Raw genomic sequence first — 14,147 nt, forward strand, 5'->3', positions numbered from 1 at the left:
ACTGACAACACACTAGTTACTCCACTGCACACCTCAGACCACTTCCTCATCACTTCTAACCTCACACTAACTCCGGACACAGCACACACTCCCCCACAGGTCACCTTTCACCGTAATCTACGCTCTCTCTCTCCCTCTTGCTTTTCCTCATTGGTTTCATCTGCACTTCCTTCACCCTCCCAGTTTTCAGCACTGGACACAGACACTGCTACTGACACTCTTTGCTCCACTCTAACATCTTGCTTAGACAACTTTTGCCCCCTTTCATCCAGACCAGCACGCTCTACCCCCTCTGCCCCCTGGCTGTCTGATGTTCTCCGTGAACATCGCGCTAAACTAAGGGCTGCAGAGAGGAAATGGCACAAATCAAAAAACTCTGCTGACCTTAGTGTGTATCAGTCACTCCTCTCTTCCTTCTCTGCAAACGTCTCCACGGCTAAATCGACATACTACCACAACAAAATCAACAACTGTTCTGACTCTCGCACACTTTTCAACTCTTACAGCTGATGACTTTGCAATTTTCTTCACAAATAAAACTAGAACCATCAGTAACCAATTTCTCACACCACAAACTGATAACTTCATACTGACTAACACACACTCTCTCACCTCCTTCTCTCCTCTCCCGGAGACGGAAGTTTCAGAACTCATCCTTTCCAATCATCCCACTACTTGTCCGCTAGATCCCATCCCCACTCACCTCCTTCAGGCCATTTCTTCTTCAGTCATACCTGCGCTTACTCACATTATCAACACCTCTCTTCACACTGGTACATTTCCAACAGCATTTAAGCAGGCTCGGGTATGCCCACTGCTTAAAAAACCCTCTCTAAATCCAGCACTTTTAGAACACTACAGACCGGTATCCCTTCTTCCATTCACTGCAAAGACTCTTGAGTGAGTTGTGTTCAACCAACTCTTTGTTTCTTGCACAGAACAATCTTCTGGACAACAACCAATCTGGCTTCAGAAGCGGCCACTCTACTGAGACTGCCCTACTCTCGGTTACAGAGGCCCTGAGACTGGCAAGAGCGGCTTCCAAATCCTCTGTACTCATCTTACTGGACCTGTCTGCTGCTTTTGACACAGTTAATCATCAGATCCTCCTGTCCACTCTCAGACGGATGGGCATCTCAGGAACCGCGCTCCTGTGGTTCGAATCTTACCTCTCAGATAGGTCCTTCAGGGTGTCTTGGAGGGATGAGGTTTCAAAGTCACAACTTGCTACTGGGGTTCCTCAAGGCTCAGTGCTTGGACCACTTCTCTGCTCCATCTACATGTTGTCATTAGGATCGGTCATTCAGAAGCATGGCTTTTCTTATCACTGCTATGCTGATGACACTCAACTCTACTTCTCATTCCAACCAGATGATCCGACGGTAGCTGCCCGCATTGCAGCCTGTTTGAGTGACATTTCTAACTGGATGAAAGACCATCACCTTCAGCTCAACCTTGCCAAGACAGAACTACTCGTGGTCTCAGCCAATCCATCACTTCACCACAACTTCTCTATACAGCTGGGTTCGTCAACCATAACTCCTTCCAGGATGGCCAGGAACCTTGGAGTTGTGATCGATGATCAGTTAAGCTTCACAGACCATATTGCTACAATGGCCCGTTCCTGCAGATTCGCCTTATACAACATTAGGAAGATTAGACCCTTCCTGATGGAGCATGCCGCACAACTCCTCGTCCAAGCTCTTGTTCTCTCCAGACTGGACTATTGTAATGCTCTCTTGGCAGGCCTTCCCACATGTACCATCAAGCCTCTGCAACTGATCCAGAATACAGCAGCCAGAGTGGTCTTTAATGAACCAAAGAAAGCTCACGTTACCCCTCTCTTCATCAGGTTACACTGGCTACCAATAGCCGCTTGCATCAAATTCAAGGTACTGATGTTTGCCCTCAAGACGACAACTAGCACTGCACCAATATATCTAAACTCACTAGTTCAAACTTATGCACCCTGCAGAAGCTTGCGTTCTGCAAGTGAACGACGCCTTGTGGTGCCATCACAAAGAGGTACCAAATCTCTCTCACGGACCTTTTCCTGGACTGTGCCCAGCTGGTGGAATGATCTCCCGAACTCAATTCGAACAGCTGAATCTTTAGCCATTTTCAAAAATCATCTAAAGACACGCATCTTTTTCGCCAGCACCTGACCAACTAATACTAACACTTACCTATTCTATTTAAAAAAAAAAAAACCCTAGCTACGTGTACTGTGCTGGGCTAACTGAGACTTGTCATGGCACTTGTATACTGCTGCACTCTCGATGGTCTCATTGCTTCTATTGTTCTCATATTGTACGTCGCTTTGGATAAAAGCGTCTGCTAAATAATTAAATGTAAATGTAAAACAAAATAATAATAAAATAAAACACAATAAAGTGAATTAAAATAAAATAAATCTAAAAATAAAATAAAAAATTAAGGGAACAAAGGCAAACAGTGTTCCAGAGAGCGCAAAGGGTTGTGAAACACTAAAATATATTGCCTTCAATAAAATACAAAGTCTTGAGGCTCTACTTCTGAAACAGTGTAGAATATTTATAGTGATTATACATGATTAACTGGGATTTTAGCATGCAATGAAAGACACAACACAAGGCAACAGGACACTGGAGTCCATGTGTCACGATGAACGTCTGATGGCCAGAATGAGTGTGTTTTGAGTGTGTGGTCAGACTTCAGACCGCTGTGTGTGTGGGTTGGTATTTGTGGTTTACGGGGACACAAATTTGTTTAAATGACTTGGGTATGACAGAGGTATTACAATTTGAAGGTGGTTTATGAGGACACTGCCTATGTCCCTGTAATTCAAAAGGCTTAAACAAACAAACATACTAAATGGTGTTTTTTTGAAAATCTGAAATAGCACAAAGTCTCCTGTAAGGGGTAGGTTTAGGTGTAGGACAATAGCACATACAGTTTGTACAGTATAAAAACCATTACGCCTATGGGATGTCCCCACTTTTCACAAAAACAAACAAGTGTGAGTGTGTGTGAGAGAGAGAGAACACTGGACAGCTGCAATGAAACACTTTTAATACCCAGCGTCCACATCAAAATCACCATGAACTCAGAGACACGCTGAACACACACAACGGCCTGTGACTCACCATCAACATGCGCTTCAAGAAGTGTGACGCTAACAATTGCTTCCTTTTCACTAATATATGCCGTTTCGAGGCAGATTAGATCTAATAAAGATCCAGCGGGGTGACTGTGATTTACTACACAAAATTAAATTAGCGTTCATATCTGGTTAGAGAAAGTAAGCGTCTCATCTATGAAAGCTGAATGTGTTATTTCTGCAAAACTAACGTCACCAAACCAAACAGCACAAATAACGACTGTTTCCGTATGATTAGCTGCAACAGGAGAAATGACAAACACACACACACAACACAAGCTAACAGGACGCTCCAGGAAACACGCTGGAAAAACAGCGGAGGTGGAACAAAACTCCACATGAGCCAAAATCAACAGTCAGATGCGTGACGTGAAACTGAGATGCTGTTGTTTTCTGCACCGCATCAGTCACCGCTTACACACACACACCTTAATGTATGTACATCCTACAATACAGCTCATTTGCTTTTATGTGGAGATAATTATGAAGCAAAAATAAAATGAACATGTAAAATTACATTATAAAATGATAGAAATATTAAAATAAATAAAAATCAAAAATACAGTAAATAAAAATATAATATTTAATACTCTAAAAATGTGCAAGCACAAACTTATATACAGTCTTAATCTAACCCTAAACCTGCAAAATAAAATAAAAATGAGCAAAGAATTAAAAAACAAATACTATAAAATTTATTTAAAATGTATTACACTTATGTATTTTAAATTTTTTTCTATCTATCCATCTATCTAAAAATAAATAAAACATAGAAAATGTGAAATACAAAAAAATACAAAATACGTAATTTAAACAGTAAATGTCAAGTAGAAAAAATCTATTGAATTATTTGCTTTAATAAATAAAATAAAATCTAGTTCACAGCACAGCGGGTGTTTGACACGGAGACCTGAAACTCATTTTAGCAAACAAGTTTGCTCATAATCGCACACAAACAGACGGTTGGCCGAATGAACCTGAGGAGGAAGATGAATAAGAGAGCTGTTATTGTGCTTATAAAGCTCTGATGGCAAATACCTGCGTTTCCATCCTCTGACACACGAAAGCTATGCAGGGAAAATGACTTTTCCTTTCCCAGTCCAAACCGCGCAGAGCTGAACCACAACTAATATACACCAAATGACATTTCAAGAGATTCATTATCAGCTCCAGCGGGATCCAATGGAAATAGAGCCGCAAATAAAAACATCATATATAACACGATGAAATGATAAATGATGATTCTAAAGGATGTTTTGAAGCTGAGAGTGACAGATGTACGGGAGCTTAAGAAAAGGATGTAAAGTGAGCCAGACTGTAATATATGGGAGATTCGGTACGGTAATCAGTTGATTATTTTTACCGATACTCACAGCTTGATTTTATATTTTATAAATAAAAACAAATTATGGCACATTAGCCACAGTTTGCATAAATATAAAATCAACAACAAATCAGTGTTAATTTGTTGTAACTGTTTTGGACATTTTCTAACTGTTCTCATTTTGAGGTGTACATATATATATTTTTTTATTGCAGCTTTTTGATACAAATAAAACAAATATAATTTAATATATACACAATTTAAAGATGTATATTTTTGATGGAAACTTTTGAATTTATCAGTTCAGTTTTAATGTCATCATAATACAGCATCATTGTTTTTGTTAGTAGCTATTAATAGTGTGGCAAAATAAAAAATTAAATAAAATTTAAAAATAAAATTGGGATCAGTTCAATTTTGATGTCATCTTAATAGAGCACCTGTTTTGTTAGTAGCTAATAGTATAACTAAATAAACACAATGGACACATCAAAATAATCAAAAATCAAAAAAAAAAAGACGTGAGCAGAAAGAGTGTGTGGAAGAGGGAAAAACACACGAGCACACAGCTGATGAAAACAGCAGAGCGTCAGCTCAACAGGGACATGAACCGGTTTGAGATGGAAACATATCGCTCCAAAATAAACTGAGAGCCAAGCGGCACGTTATCTGCGTTTCAGCTCAGAGGTTTGAGCGGCCGTGCTCCTGCTCAAGAAGAATATTCACAAGAAGAATCTGTACTTTAGAGTTTAAGAGCCTCCTGACGCATCCGAAATCTCCCCTAAACACCACGTGAGACGCTTATTGTGATGAGCGCAGCACACAAACAGACTGCATTCATCCTGCATAACGCTGGAGCGCACGGATCAGATTCAAGCCTTCAGCTGGAGAATAACTCTTATCCTGCCAAAACAGGACGGTCACCTCCAAAAATCAGGTTATTAAAATTATTTGTTAGCATGTGTTAATGGAACGATTATATAGTTCACTTTTACGAAGAGCTAAAGCAGAACCTTTCAGGAAAAAAAAAATAATTAAATGAATTTTCACCTTCCTGTTTGGCCAGGAATATTCATTAATCATTTTATTTTATTATTTTATTTATGATTTTATTATTATTTTATTTTATTTAGCTCTTCGTAAAAGTGAACTCTATAACCGTTCCATTAACACATGCTAACAAACTTTAACTCTAACAGATTTTAATAAACTGATTAATGAATATTCCTGGCAAAACAGGAAGGTCAAAATCAGTTTATTGAAGTCATTTGTTAGCATTTGCTAATGGAACGATTATAGAGTTCACATTTGTAGAGAGTTTGTAGAACATAAAATGAAATAAAAATCTCAGAATAATGAACATTCCTGGCAAAACAGGAGGGTTTTGTGGTTACAGAATCACCTCATAAAATGAGTTAAGTAAAGTGATATATGTTAGCGTGTGTTAATTATATACGACATTTACGGAGAGTTAAAGCAGAAACATTCAGGAGTGTGGAGTGTGTGACCATCTTTCATTTTTGAACAGTGATATTTTCTGTTTCACTAAATCTGCTGTTCCTGAACAAACACGTGATTAAAGCGTGATTAAAGTCAACATGAAATACACATCAACTCCATTTACACTTTAACACACGTTCCTGAACTATTTGTGAGCGATCCACCAGTACATGTTTTTATTGCGGTTTCAAAGACTGCAAGTGTATTTGATGTTGACTAAACTCAAAGCTTGCAGGGTTAATAACACTCATCTGAATGAGAGTCTGGAGCGCTGGAATCATGGAAACCGGATGTGCGTTAGATTGGAGTGAGTTCATACAGGCAGCGGTTCTCCTGTGTCTCATAAAGCTCTGAAAAACCAACTTTGTTCTGTTTTAACGATTCCCCTTCACACACATGCTACACTTTCAGCACAGGAATGAGGAACGACTCCTCACACAGAGTCAGGAGCAAGAATCTGTACATGCACTTCAAGAGTCAGCGATACACTTAATGTGTTTTTAAACTTGTCCAAAGTCTAAAACAATAGCAAACATTTCCCAAACATAATTACTAATTGTTAAATATTTTTACCAAAATATTAAAATAAAAATAAATGAACTATACTACTACTAATAAGAATAAATATATTAATAATAAGTAGTATAATAATGTTTTGGACATTGTTTAGAAGGGTCCATTGATCTGTATTCTTTTTTTGACACCGTGTCCATATTATATATATATATATCTCCATTTGATTTATTTCCATAAATCAGTAAATAGCAACAACAAAAATCAATAATAAAATGTGTTGTGACTGATATTTTTTATATTTGTGCCAAGAAGTAGAAATATCATTTTAAAAAGGCCTGGTGTAAATTTATAAACTGATGTAATTTACACTACTTCATCTGTATTTTACACACACATTTTTGTAATATTTTCCAAAACATTAAAAAAGATACAATTGCGAAATTATTAATTATTTTTGCAAAAAACTATTATTATTCTTGCAAAAAACTATTATTATTCTATATAATTTTAATGTATGAAATATAAAACCAAATGGAAAAGAAAAACGAAACCGGTCCAGGTATTTTAATCGGCTTCATTTATGGTCAAGGTACTAATGGTTACATATATATTAGTGGTGGGCATAGATTAATTTTTTTAATCTAGATTAATCTAGATTAAAATGGCTCATTTGAATTCTGCCAAGTAGATCAGAATAAGTTCACTACTAGTAGTAAACAACTAGCAGTCATCAAGAATTTAATATTGATAATAACATTGAAGACATTGTATGATTATTCCTTAAAAATAAGGTTTTAATAGTTTTAGTAGTAGTAGCCTATTACATTCTGCCCAATGTCTTCAAGTGAAACCGAACTTTTATTTTGACGGGTTGCCGTGAGGATAGTTTTTCTCAAATGAAACGCTCGAATGCTCATGAAGTGACTCTCAGAGCAGTTCTGGAGATGTTGTTCATGTATTTATGTCCTCATTTAGTGAGGCGACAGGCGTTAATATCGCCGCAAGCGTCGCGCGGTCTTCTGTATGAGTAGTGAACAAACCCGGCGTCTGCGCCATACATTAACACAGAGACACACAGAAGTCATATTTAAATAGACATTTTGCGGCTTAATATTTACAAATAGGAGTGGGAGTGTGCTCACTTGTGTGCGCTTACGTTTGTGTGTGTGCGCACCGCCAAACCTGATATTGCCAAGTGCAGCGTGTTCCTGGGTCAACATCTTTGTTGACCCTGGAACAACATTGTGATTAACCAATCAGATTTCAAGAACCAGTTTATAATTTTGTGAAGTTTAGGATTATAATCAGTGTTTGGTGCTTGTACATCAGTGTAATTCATCTATCAGTTCCTCAGATTTTAGGGATTACTCATGGGTAAGGTTAGGTTTAGGTGTAGGAATATGGTTAAGATTATATTTTTGGATTAAAATGTTGTTCCAGGGTCAACAAAATATGTTGACCCAGGAACACGTTGCACTTGGCAATATCAGGTTGTGCGTGCGCACCGGGGCGGAACTCCGCTGTGCGCGCGATACAGAGAGCGCGACCATGTAACGTAGGAGACAGAAATGACTTGCCGATCTTCATTGGGAAGCTTCTTAAAAATAAACTTTCCCTGAAGCAAACCCGGCGGCTTCATAGCTGCATCCATGTTAGCACGCATACACACAGGTTCGAAGACTCGTTCTCGCCCCCTACAGTGCTATTCGGCTAGGTATACATCCGCGCTAAAATATCGAGGTGAAAGTCATCATAGCTTGCGTAGTATAGACCCAGCTCCCAGCCCAACTTTGAGAATAGATTAACGGCGATATTTTTTTTAATCGCCCGATAAGAGTCTCACGTTAACGCCGATAACGGCCCACCACTAAAATATATATATATATATATATGCCAACTCATAGCACAGGTGATCTTACTTCACCTACAGTATGTCTGTTTTTATGCCACATTTCCACTGATTTGAGAGCCAGAAACCGCTCCACCGGACCACAACCGTCTTTTCTGCAGTGGAAATGCACGGAAAGGTTGTAGACTGGGCTTTTGTCAGTGGAAAAGGATATCTGATGACCAGACAAAAACAACTTTCTTCTGCGCACACACTGCTAGACAACAGTGTTTAAATGTGGGTAAAAACAGCCGACGCAGCCCTGAACCTCCCAGAAACAGCAGCGTCCGGTTTGAGACGTTTAGACGGACAAACACATGAGCCCAACCTGTCCCAAACCTCAGGCGCCGCTCCAAACACACGCTTCACACAGCACTTCATCAACACGGCCTGGAAACATCCTTAAGAAAACAGGGAAGGGGAGAAACATGTGGTCTGAAATGATCTGAAGACGTCGATGCAAACAAAACGGTACAAATTAGGTTTGGATGTGGAGGATCGGCTCTGAAGGGGCACGAATGGAAATCCGTACGAGGCTTTGATTTATCCACACGCTCTGACCACAGATTTCATCTCAAGAGACAAAACACAGAAACTGTCAACTGCATTTACAACAAGAGCGTCCATGGAAAATCATCTGAACCCCTGATCATATTCAGACTTTGACTGAAAGACATTAATGTCATATTGAAATGATCAAGAATTATGAAGTGAGGAACTACGAGAGTGAATGATTTGCCCCATTAAATCACTAGTATAAATAAAAATAAATTATGAATTATGAATAAAAAAAATAAATAATAATAATGTTAAAATAAAACAAAGCATGGGAAAATGTATATTGTAAAACCATTTTTTGTCTCAAAGCGTAAAAAATAAATTTGATCCCAAAAAAAAAAAAAAAAAAAAAACATACACATATACACATATATATACACATACACAAAACAAATAATTAAAACATACATAAAATAAATAAACTAATAATAAAAAATGAAACATGGGTAACTATATATTTTAAAACCATTTTTTTGTGTGTGCGTGTGGAAGTGCAATGTTTTCAGAATTAATTTTATCCAAATCTTGTACAGAAGGTTTGGAGCAATATGATTGACATCAATTGGTTACAAAATTATTAACTAACAAATAAAAAAATAAAAAAATCTATAAATGAACAAGTACAAACACAACTAATCCAACTTCATTAACGTCCAAACAAGTACAGTAAAGCAATTCAGATCAGAATAACGCAATGAGGTATTGCTGATGTCAAACCTGTTTTACATCACACATTAATCAAACCTCAAATGAATGTCTGAGGAACCCGTAAAGACGTGCTCAGACAGTGAGGCCTGTACCGCGGTATTCTGGGTGGTTTGGGTTCAAACGGTTCTCTGAGCAAACGCTGCTCTTCCTAATGCCATGTTATCTTAATAGTAAAGCTTAAGTGCTGTTTGATGGCCTTTGCAGATTCACTGACAAATGTTAAACAGCTATGAAAACGCCACTAAAAGACTTTAATGAGAGATTCCAGAGCTCTTGCACAACCTCTCTTTCCTAAACGTCCTTTCAAAGAGCCCATAACTCCAGAATATGAGCTGCGCTGAGAGACCAGCTTCAACTACACCTTAAAAACCAAACCTACATCCTCTTTAATTCATCTGCCTCGAGTCGACACATCAGCACACATTTAAGAGAATAAATCACCCAAAAATGAGCATTTATTCACCCCCATCTCTTTTCAATGAAGGAAATCTACTCTCAACAGGGTTTTTGCAGGATTTATGACAGCTTTAAGAAAGAAAATTTAAGGAGCATAATTTGTTGAAAATTAATACACAAATTCCAACCGATCTTCATTACAGCTTAAATTTATTTTACAATATGAAAAACTTAATTTGAAGTGAAAACAAGTTTTCACACCTCACGGACCGATACCTGTTCTGGTTTTCAACTCAATTTTGTTCAATTTCTCAGAAACAGATATCTTCATTTTGCATCTCTAGTAAATGTATCTTGATTTAAGGATGTTTAGACGTTTGTACTGGGAAACGAGACAAAAATACTGAAGAAAACATTCATTTTTTGCAGTGCATGTAACATTTAATGCCATGAATTTAAGACGTTCTGCTCTGATTGCTCTGTGAAGGGCAGAATTAAGATGGCAGAGATCCCGAACAATGAAAATAAATCACTGAGACACTGCCCAGCCAAAAAGCATCATAAAAATATCATAAAAGACATCTGCATGACTATATTCCAAGTTGTCTTTTATTCTCAATTTGTGGATTGAGAAAAATACAACAGAAGTCAATGGGACCTGAAACCTGTTTGGTTACCAGCTTTCTTCAAAAATAACGAAGAAAGAAATATAGAAGAAAAGCAAATGATGACAGAACTGATATTTTTAGGTGGAATATCCCTAGTAAGTTGCTATTTACTGATACTTTTATAACAATTCGAGGCTGATTTTGACCTTTCGGGAGCTTGACTGCATCTATATTCACTTTCATTTTAGATTTTGCAATGAACTGATGAATGCATGAACTGATAATAAAAATGCATATTTGTGAATGCAAAGCAAGATGCTTTGGATAAAAGCACCTGCCGGAATGCATGAATGTAAATGATCTAAAGATTAAAAAAGGTCTGGAATATAATACGTGTGAGTAAATGAAGAGTTAATGTTCCTTTAATTCAGCAATTTTAGACTGACTGTCTAGCTGATGATAGATGAGCAGTTAAAGATTCAGCAGAGGCCAGGACACTTGCTCCAACCCTCTGAAGAAACGGAGCTGATGTGCAGAGAGAGCATTAAAAACAGGCTGAAACTCAAGAGCGGCGGTCCGAACAGCTTGAGCGCATTAGATCCTGCGTGTCCCGTCATGGGAAGAGGCCCCCCGGAGGGACGAACCCGGCCAAGAGCTCCAGAAGCAGTCATATTTACACAACCCCTGATCGCGTCTGCACAACCATGAGTTTGCCTTCAATGGAGGTCTGCGTGAACTCTGAGATGATGCAGTTTGGAATAATTAAGATTTTTTACGGTGTTTGAAAGAAGTCTCTTCTGCTCACCAAGGCTGCATTTATTTGATCACAAATATAGTAAAGATGTTAAATATTATTACAGTGTAAAACAGTTGTTTTCTATGTGAATATCTGGTAAACTGTAATTTATTTCTGTGATGCGCAGCTGTATTTTCAGCATCATTACTCCAGTCTTCAGCGTCACATGTTCTTCAGAAATCATAATAATAGAGTGGGGGAACTATGATGTCACTTTGTAGGTGAAAACCCGGAAGCGAGTGCATTTTAGCGCTTCCGGTTCCAACGTCCCAGAGTCAATGGGTTTTGTTTAATGGGATTTTGGTTAAATCCCTAAAATAAGGTCCGTGGTTCACACAGGCTCAAGATACTTTCACGTTTTAGTCTATGACATAAAACACACCAGTTACACCGCACTCGTGATGTTTTTAAGCTGTTGTGTTTCTTAAAAAAAGACGGTTGCTAACAAGTTGCTAAATGTGACTACAGACGCTGTCGGAGACATTAAACGTCATCACGCCGGACAGTTTATCAATATACAGTATTTTCCAGTTGTAGTATAATTTGTAATTCAATTAATTTTAGGATAACCAATGAATAGTTTACAGCATTTTATATTGTTGTTCGATGTTGTTTTTTTTTGCTTTGCCCCTGAAATGCGACATGTTTTCAGAGGGAAGACGCTTGTTTTATCGCTTTACTGACACGGAGACTCTCCGCAGCACAAGGTAAATGCTTATTACGATTATTACATGTAAACACCACATTTGCCGACTTAACGTGGTGAAAGTTAAACTTTAATGATGCATATTGCTTAAAGGCACGTAAAAATTAAATGTGTGTAATTCATATACAGAGTAAATCCTTCACTAAACATGTTAAAAATAAGTTTGAAGCAGTTGTCAAGAGCGCGCTGGTGGTGACGACCGTGGTGCTGTAGTTCGTTTATAGCCTAAGTTTAGCTTTTTAGTTCTGGCGCTTTTATTTCGGCTTCAAAATTCGTCAAAGTTATATTATCTTGAAAAGATTATCTTGATGGACAAAACGTGTAAGTTTCATGAACTATGGTTGAACACAGAGCTTATTTTTTGCGATAATCCAAAAGCCTATGTGAAAATCCTATTGTTTTTTGTCGAAGGAACCAGTTTCATGCTAACAGCCGATCCGCATACAGAGTGACGCCATAGTTCCCCCACTCTATATGCTGATTTGCTGCTCAAGAAACATTTCTGATTATTATAATGTTGAAAACAGTTTCCACAAAAATATTGTGCAGCACAACTGTGATGCATTTTATTTTTCAGGATTCACAAATGAATAGAAAGTTCAAAAGAACAGCATTTATTTGAAATAGAAATCTTTTGTAACATTATAAATTTCTTTACTGTCACTTTTCATCAATTTAATGCATCCGTGATGAATAAAAGCATTAACTTCTTTTTATTTTAAATATAGTGTATCTCAGTTTCCACAAAAACAAATATTGTGCATCACAACTGTTTTCAACATTGATAATAATCAGAAATGTTTGTTGAGCAGCAAATCAGCATATTATTATGATTTCTGAAGATCATGTGACACTGAAGACTGGAGTAATAATGCTGAAAATACAGCTGCGCATCACAGAAATAAATTACACTTTAACAAATATTTACATAGATGTGCACAAGAATATTCCAGTGTTAATCACAAATTGGTGATACTACAATTCACCTCTATTGATTAAAGTTATTTGTCAGGTAAATTGTAAAAAAAAAAAAAAGGAAAATATATTTATATCTGCAGGTCCAAATCAAATGGTAATTCTGGGTGTCATGAGACATAAACAGCTGAAATGTCAAGCTATTGAAGACATTGTGTTGTGTATAGCGAGTGAGTGAGTGTGTGTCTGTGTGTGTCTGTGTGTTCCCCACTTTTCAAAACGCTTATAAATCACTCAGAATGGAGTGTATTGAAAATCTGAAATACAGACAGTCTCCTGTAAGGGGTAGGTTTAGGTGTAGGACAATAGCACATACAGTAAGTACAGTATAAAAACCATTACGCCTATGGAGAGTCCCCACTTTTCACAAAAACAAACGCGCGTGTGCGTGTGTGTGTGTGTGTGTGTGTGTGTGTGTGTGTGTGTGTGTGTGTGTGTGTGTGTGTGTGTGTGTGTGTGTTTTACCTCAGCAGCGAGAGGTTCAGGTTTCCCGTACAGGCTTTGATTTTATTCTGGGCTTCCAGGTGTGTCATTCCCTCTGTGGCGATGCCATCGATAGACAGCACAACATCCCCGACGCTGATCTTGGCTTTCGCTGCCTTTCCTCCTTCTGTCAGCTGCATCAAACACAAACACACAGTTCAGAGACGCACCTGACAGCTGCTGTCTTCATATGCAACAATACAAATCACACACATCAGATTCACTGATCGAATTAATCCTTTCCGATGAGTCGATCAACTGAGTCCGTGAGCTCAATCTGACTCACCAGTGAATCATTTAGAGTGGTTCTGTGAAGCAGATTCATTCAGAAACGAGACGGTGATCATGAACTCTTACACGCCAAGCAGAGCTAGTGCAGATATCAATTTTTACTTTCAATTTTAGTTCTGATAATTGCCAAGGCATCATTTTGCTGATGTTTACTAATATTTTGATTTTTTAAAAATTTTTCTCTCTCATTTAATTTTTAGGTTAAGTTTTAGTTGTTTTTAAATATTTCTATTTAGCTGTGATTTTTTTTTTTTTTTTT

At 37.7% G+C, this 14,147-nt stretch overlaps 1 protein-coding gene across 3 annotated transcripts in view; it reads right to left on the bottom strand.

Annotated features, from left to right (window-relative positions):
* Positions 1-14,147, bottom strand: part of pdlim5b (PDZ and LIM domain 5b) — an 88,850-nt gene that overhangs the window by 39,755 nt on the left and 34,948 nt on the right. For all 3 annotated transcript variants that reach the window (XM_058790349.1, XM_058790347.1, XM_058790348.1), the window contains exon 3: positions 13,580-13,731. In XM_058790349.1, coding sequence (XP_058646332.1) covers positions 13,580-13,731 — 152 coding nt within the window. The remainder of the gene's footprint in view (positions 1-13,579; positions 13,732-14,147) is intronic.

This window comes from Onychostoma macrolepis, chromosome 10 (assembly GCF_012432095.1).
Source record: "Onychostoma macrolepis isolate SWU-2019 chromosome 10, ASM1243209v1, whole genome shotgun sequence".
Classification (NCBI taxonomy): Eukaryota; Metazoa; Chordata; class Actinopteri; order Cypriniformes; family Cyprinidae; genus Onychostoma; species Onychostoma macrolepis.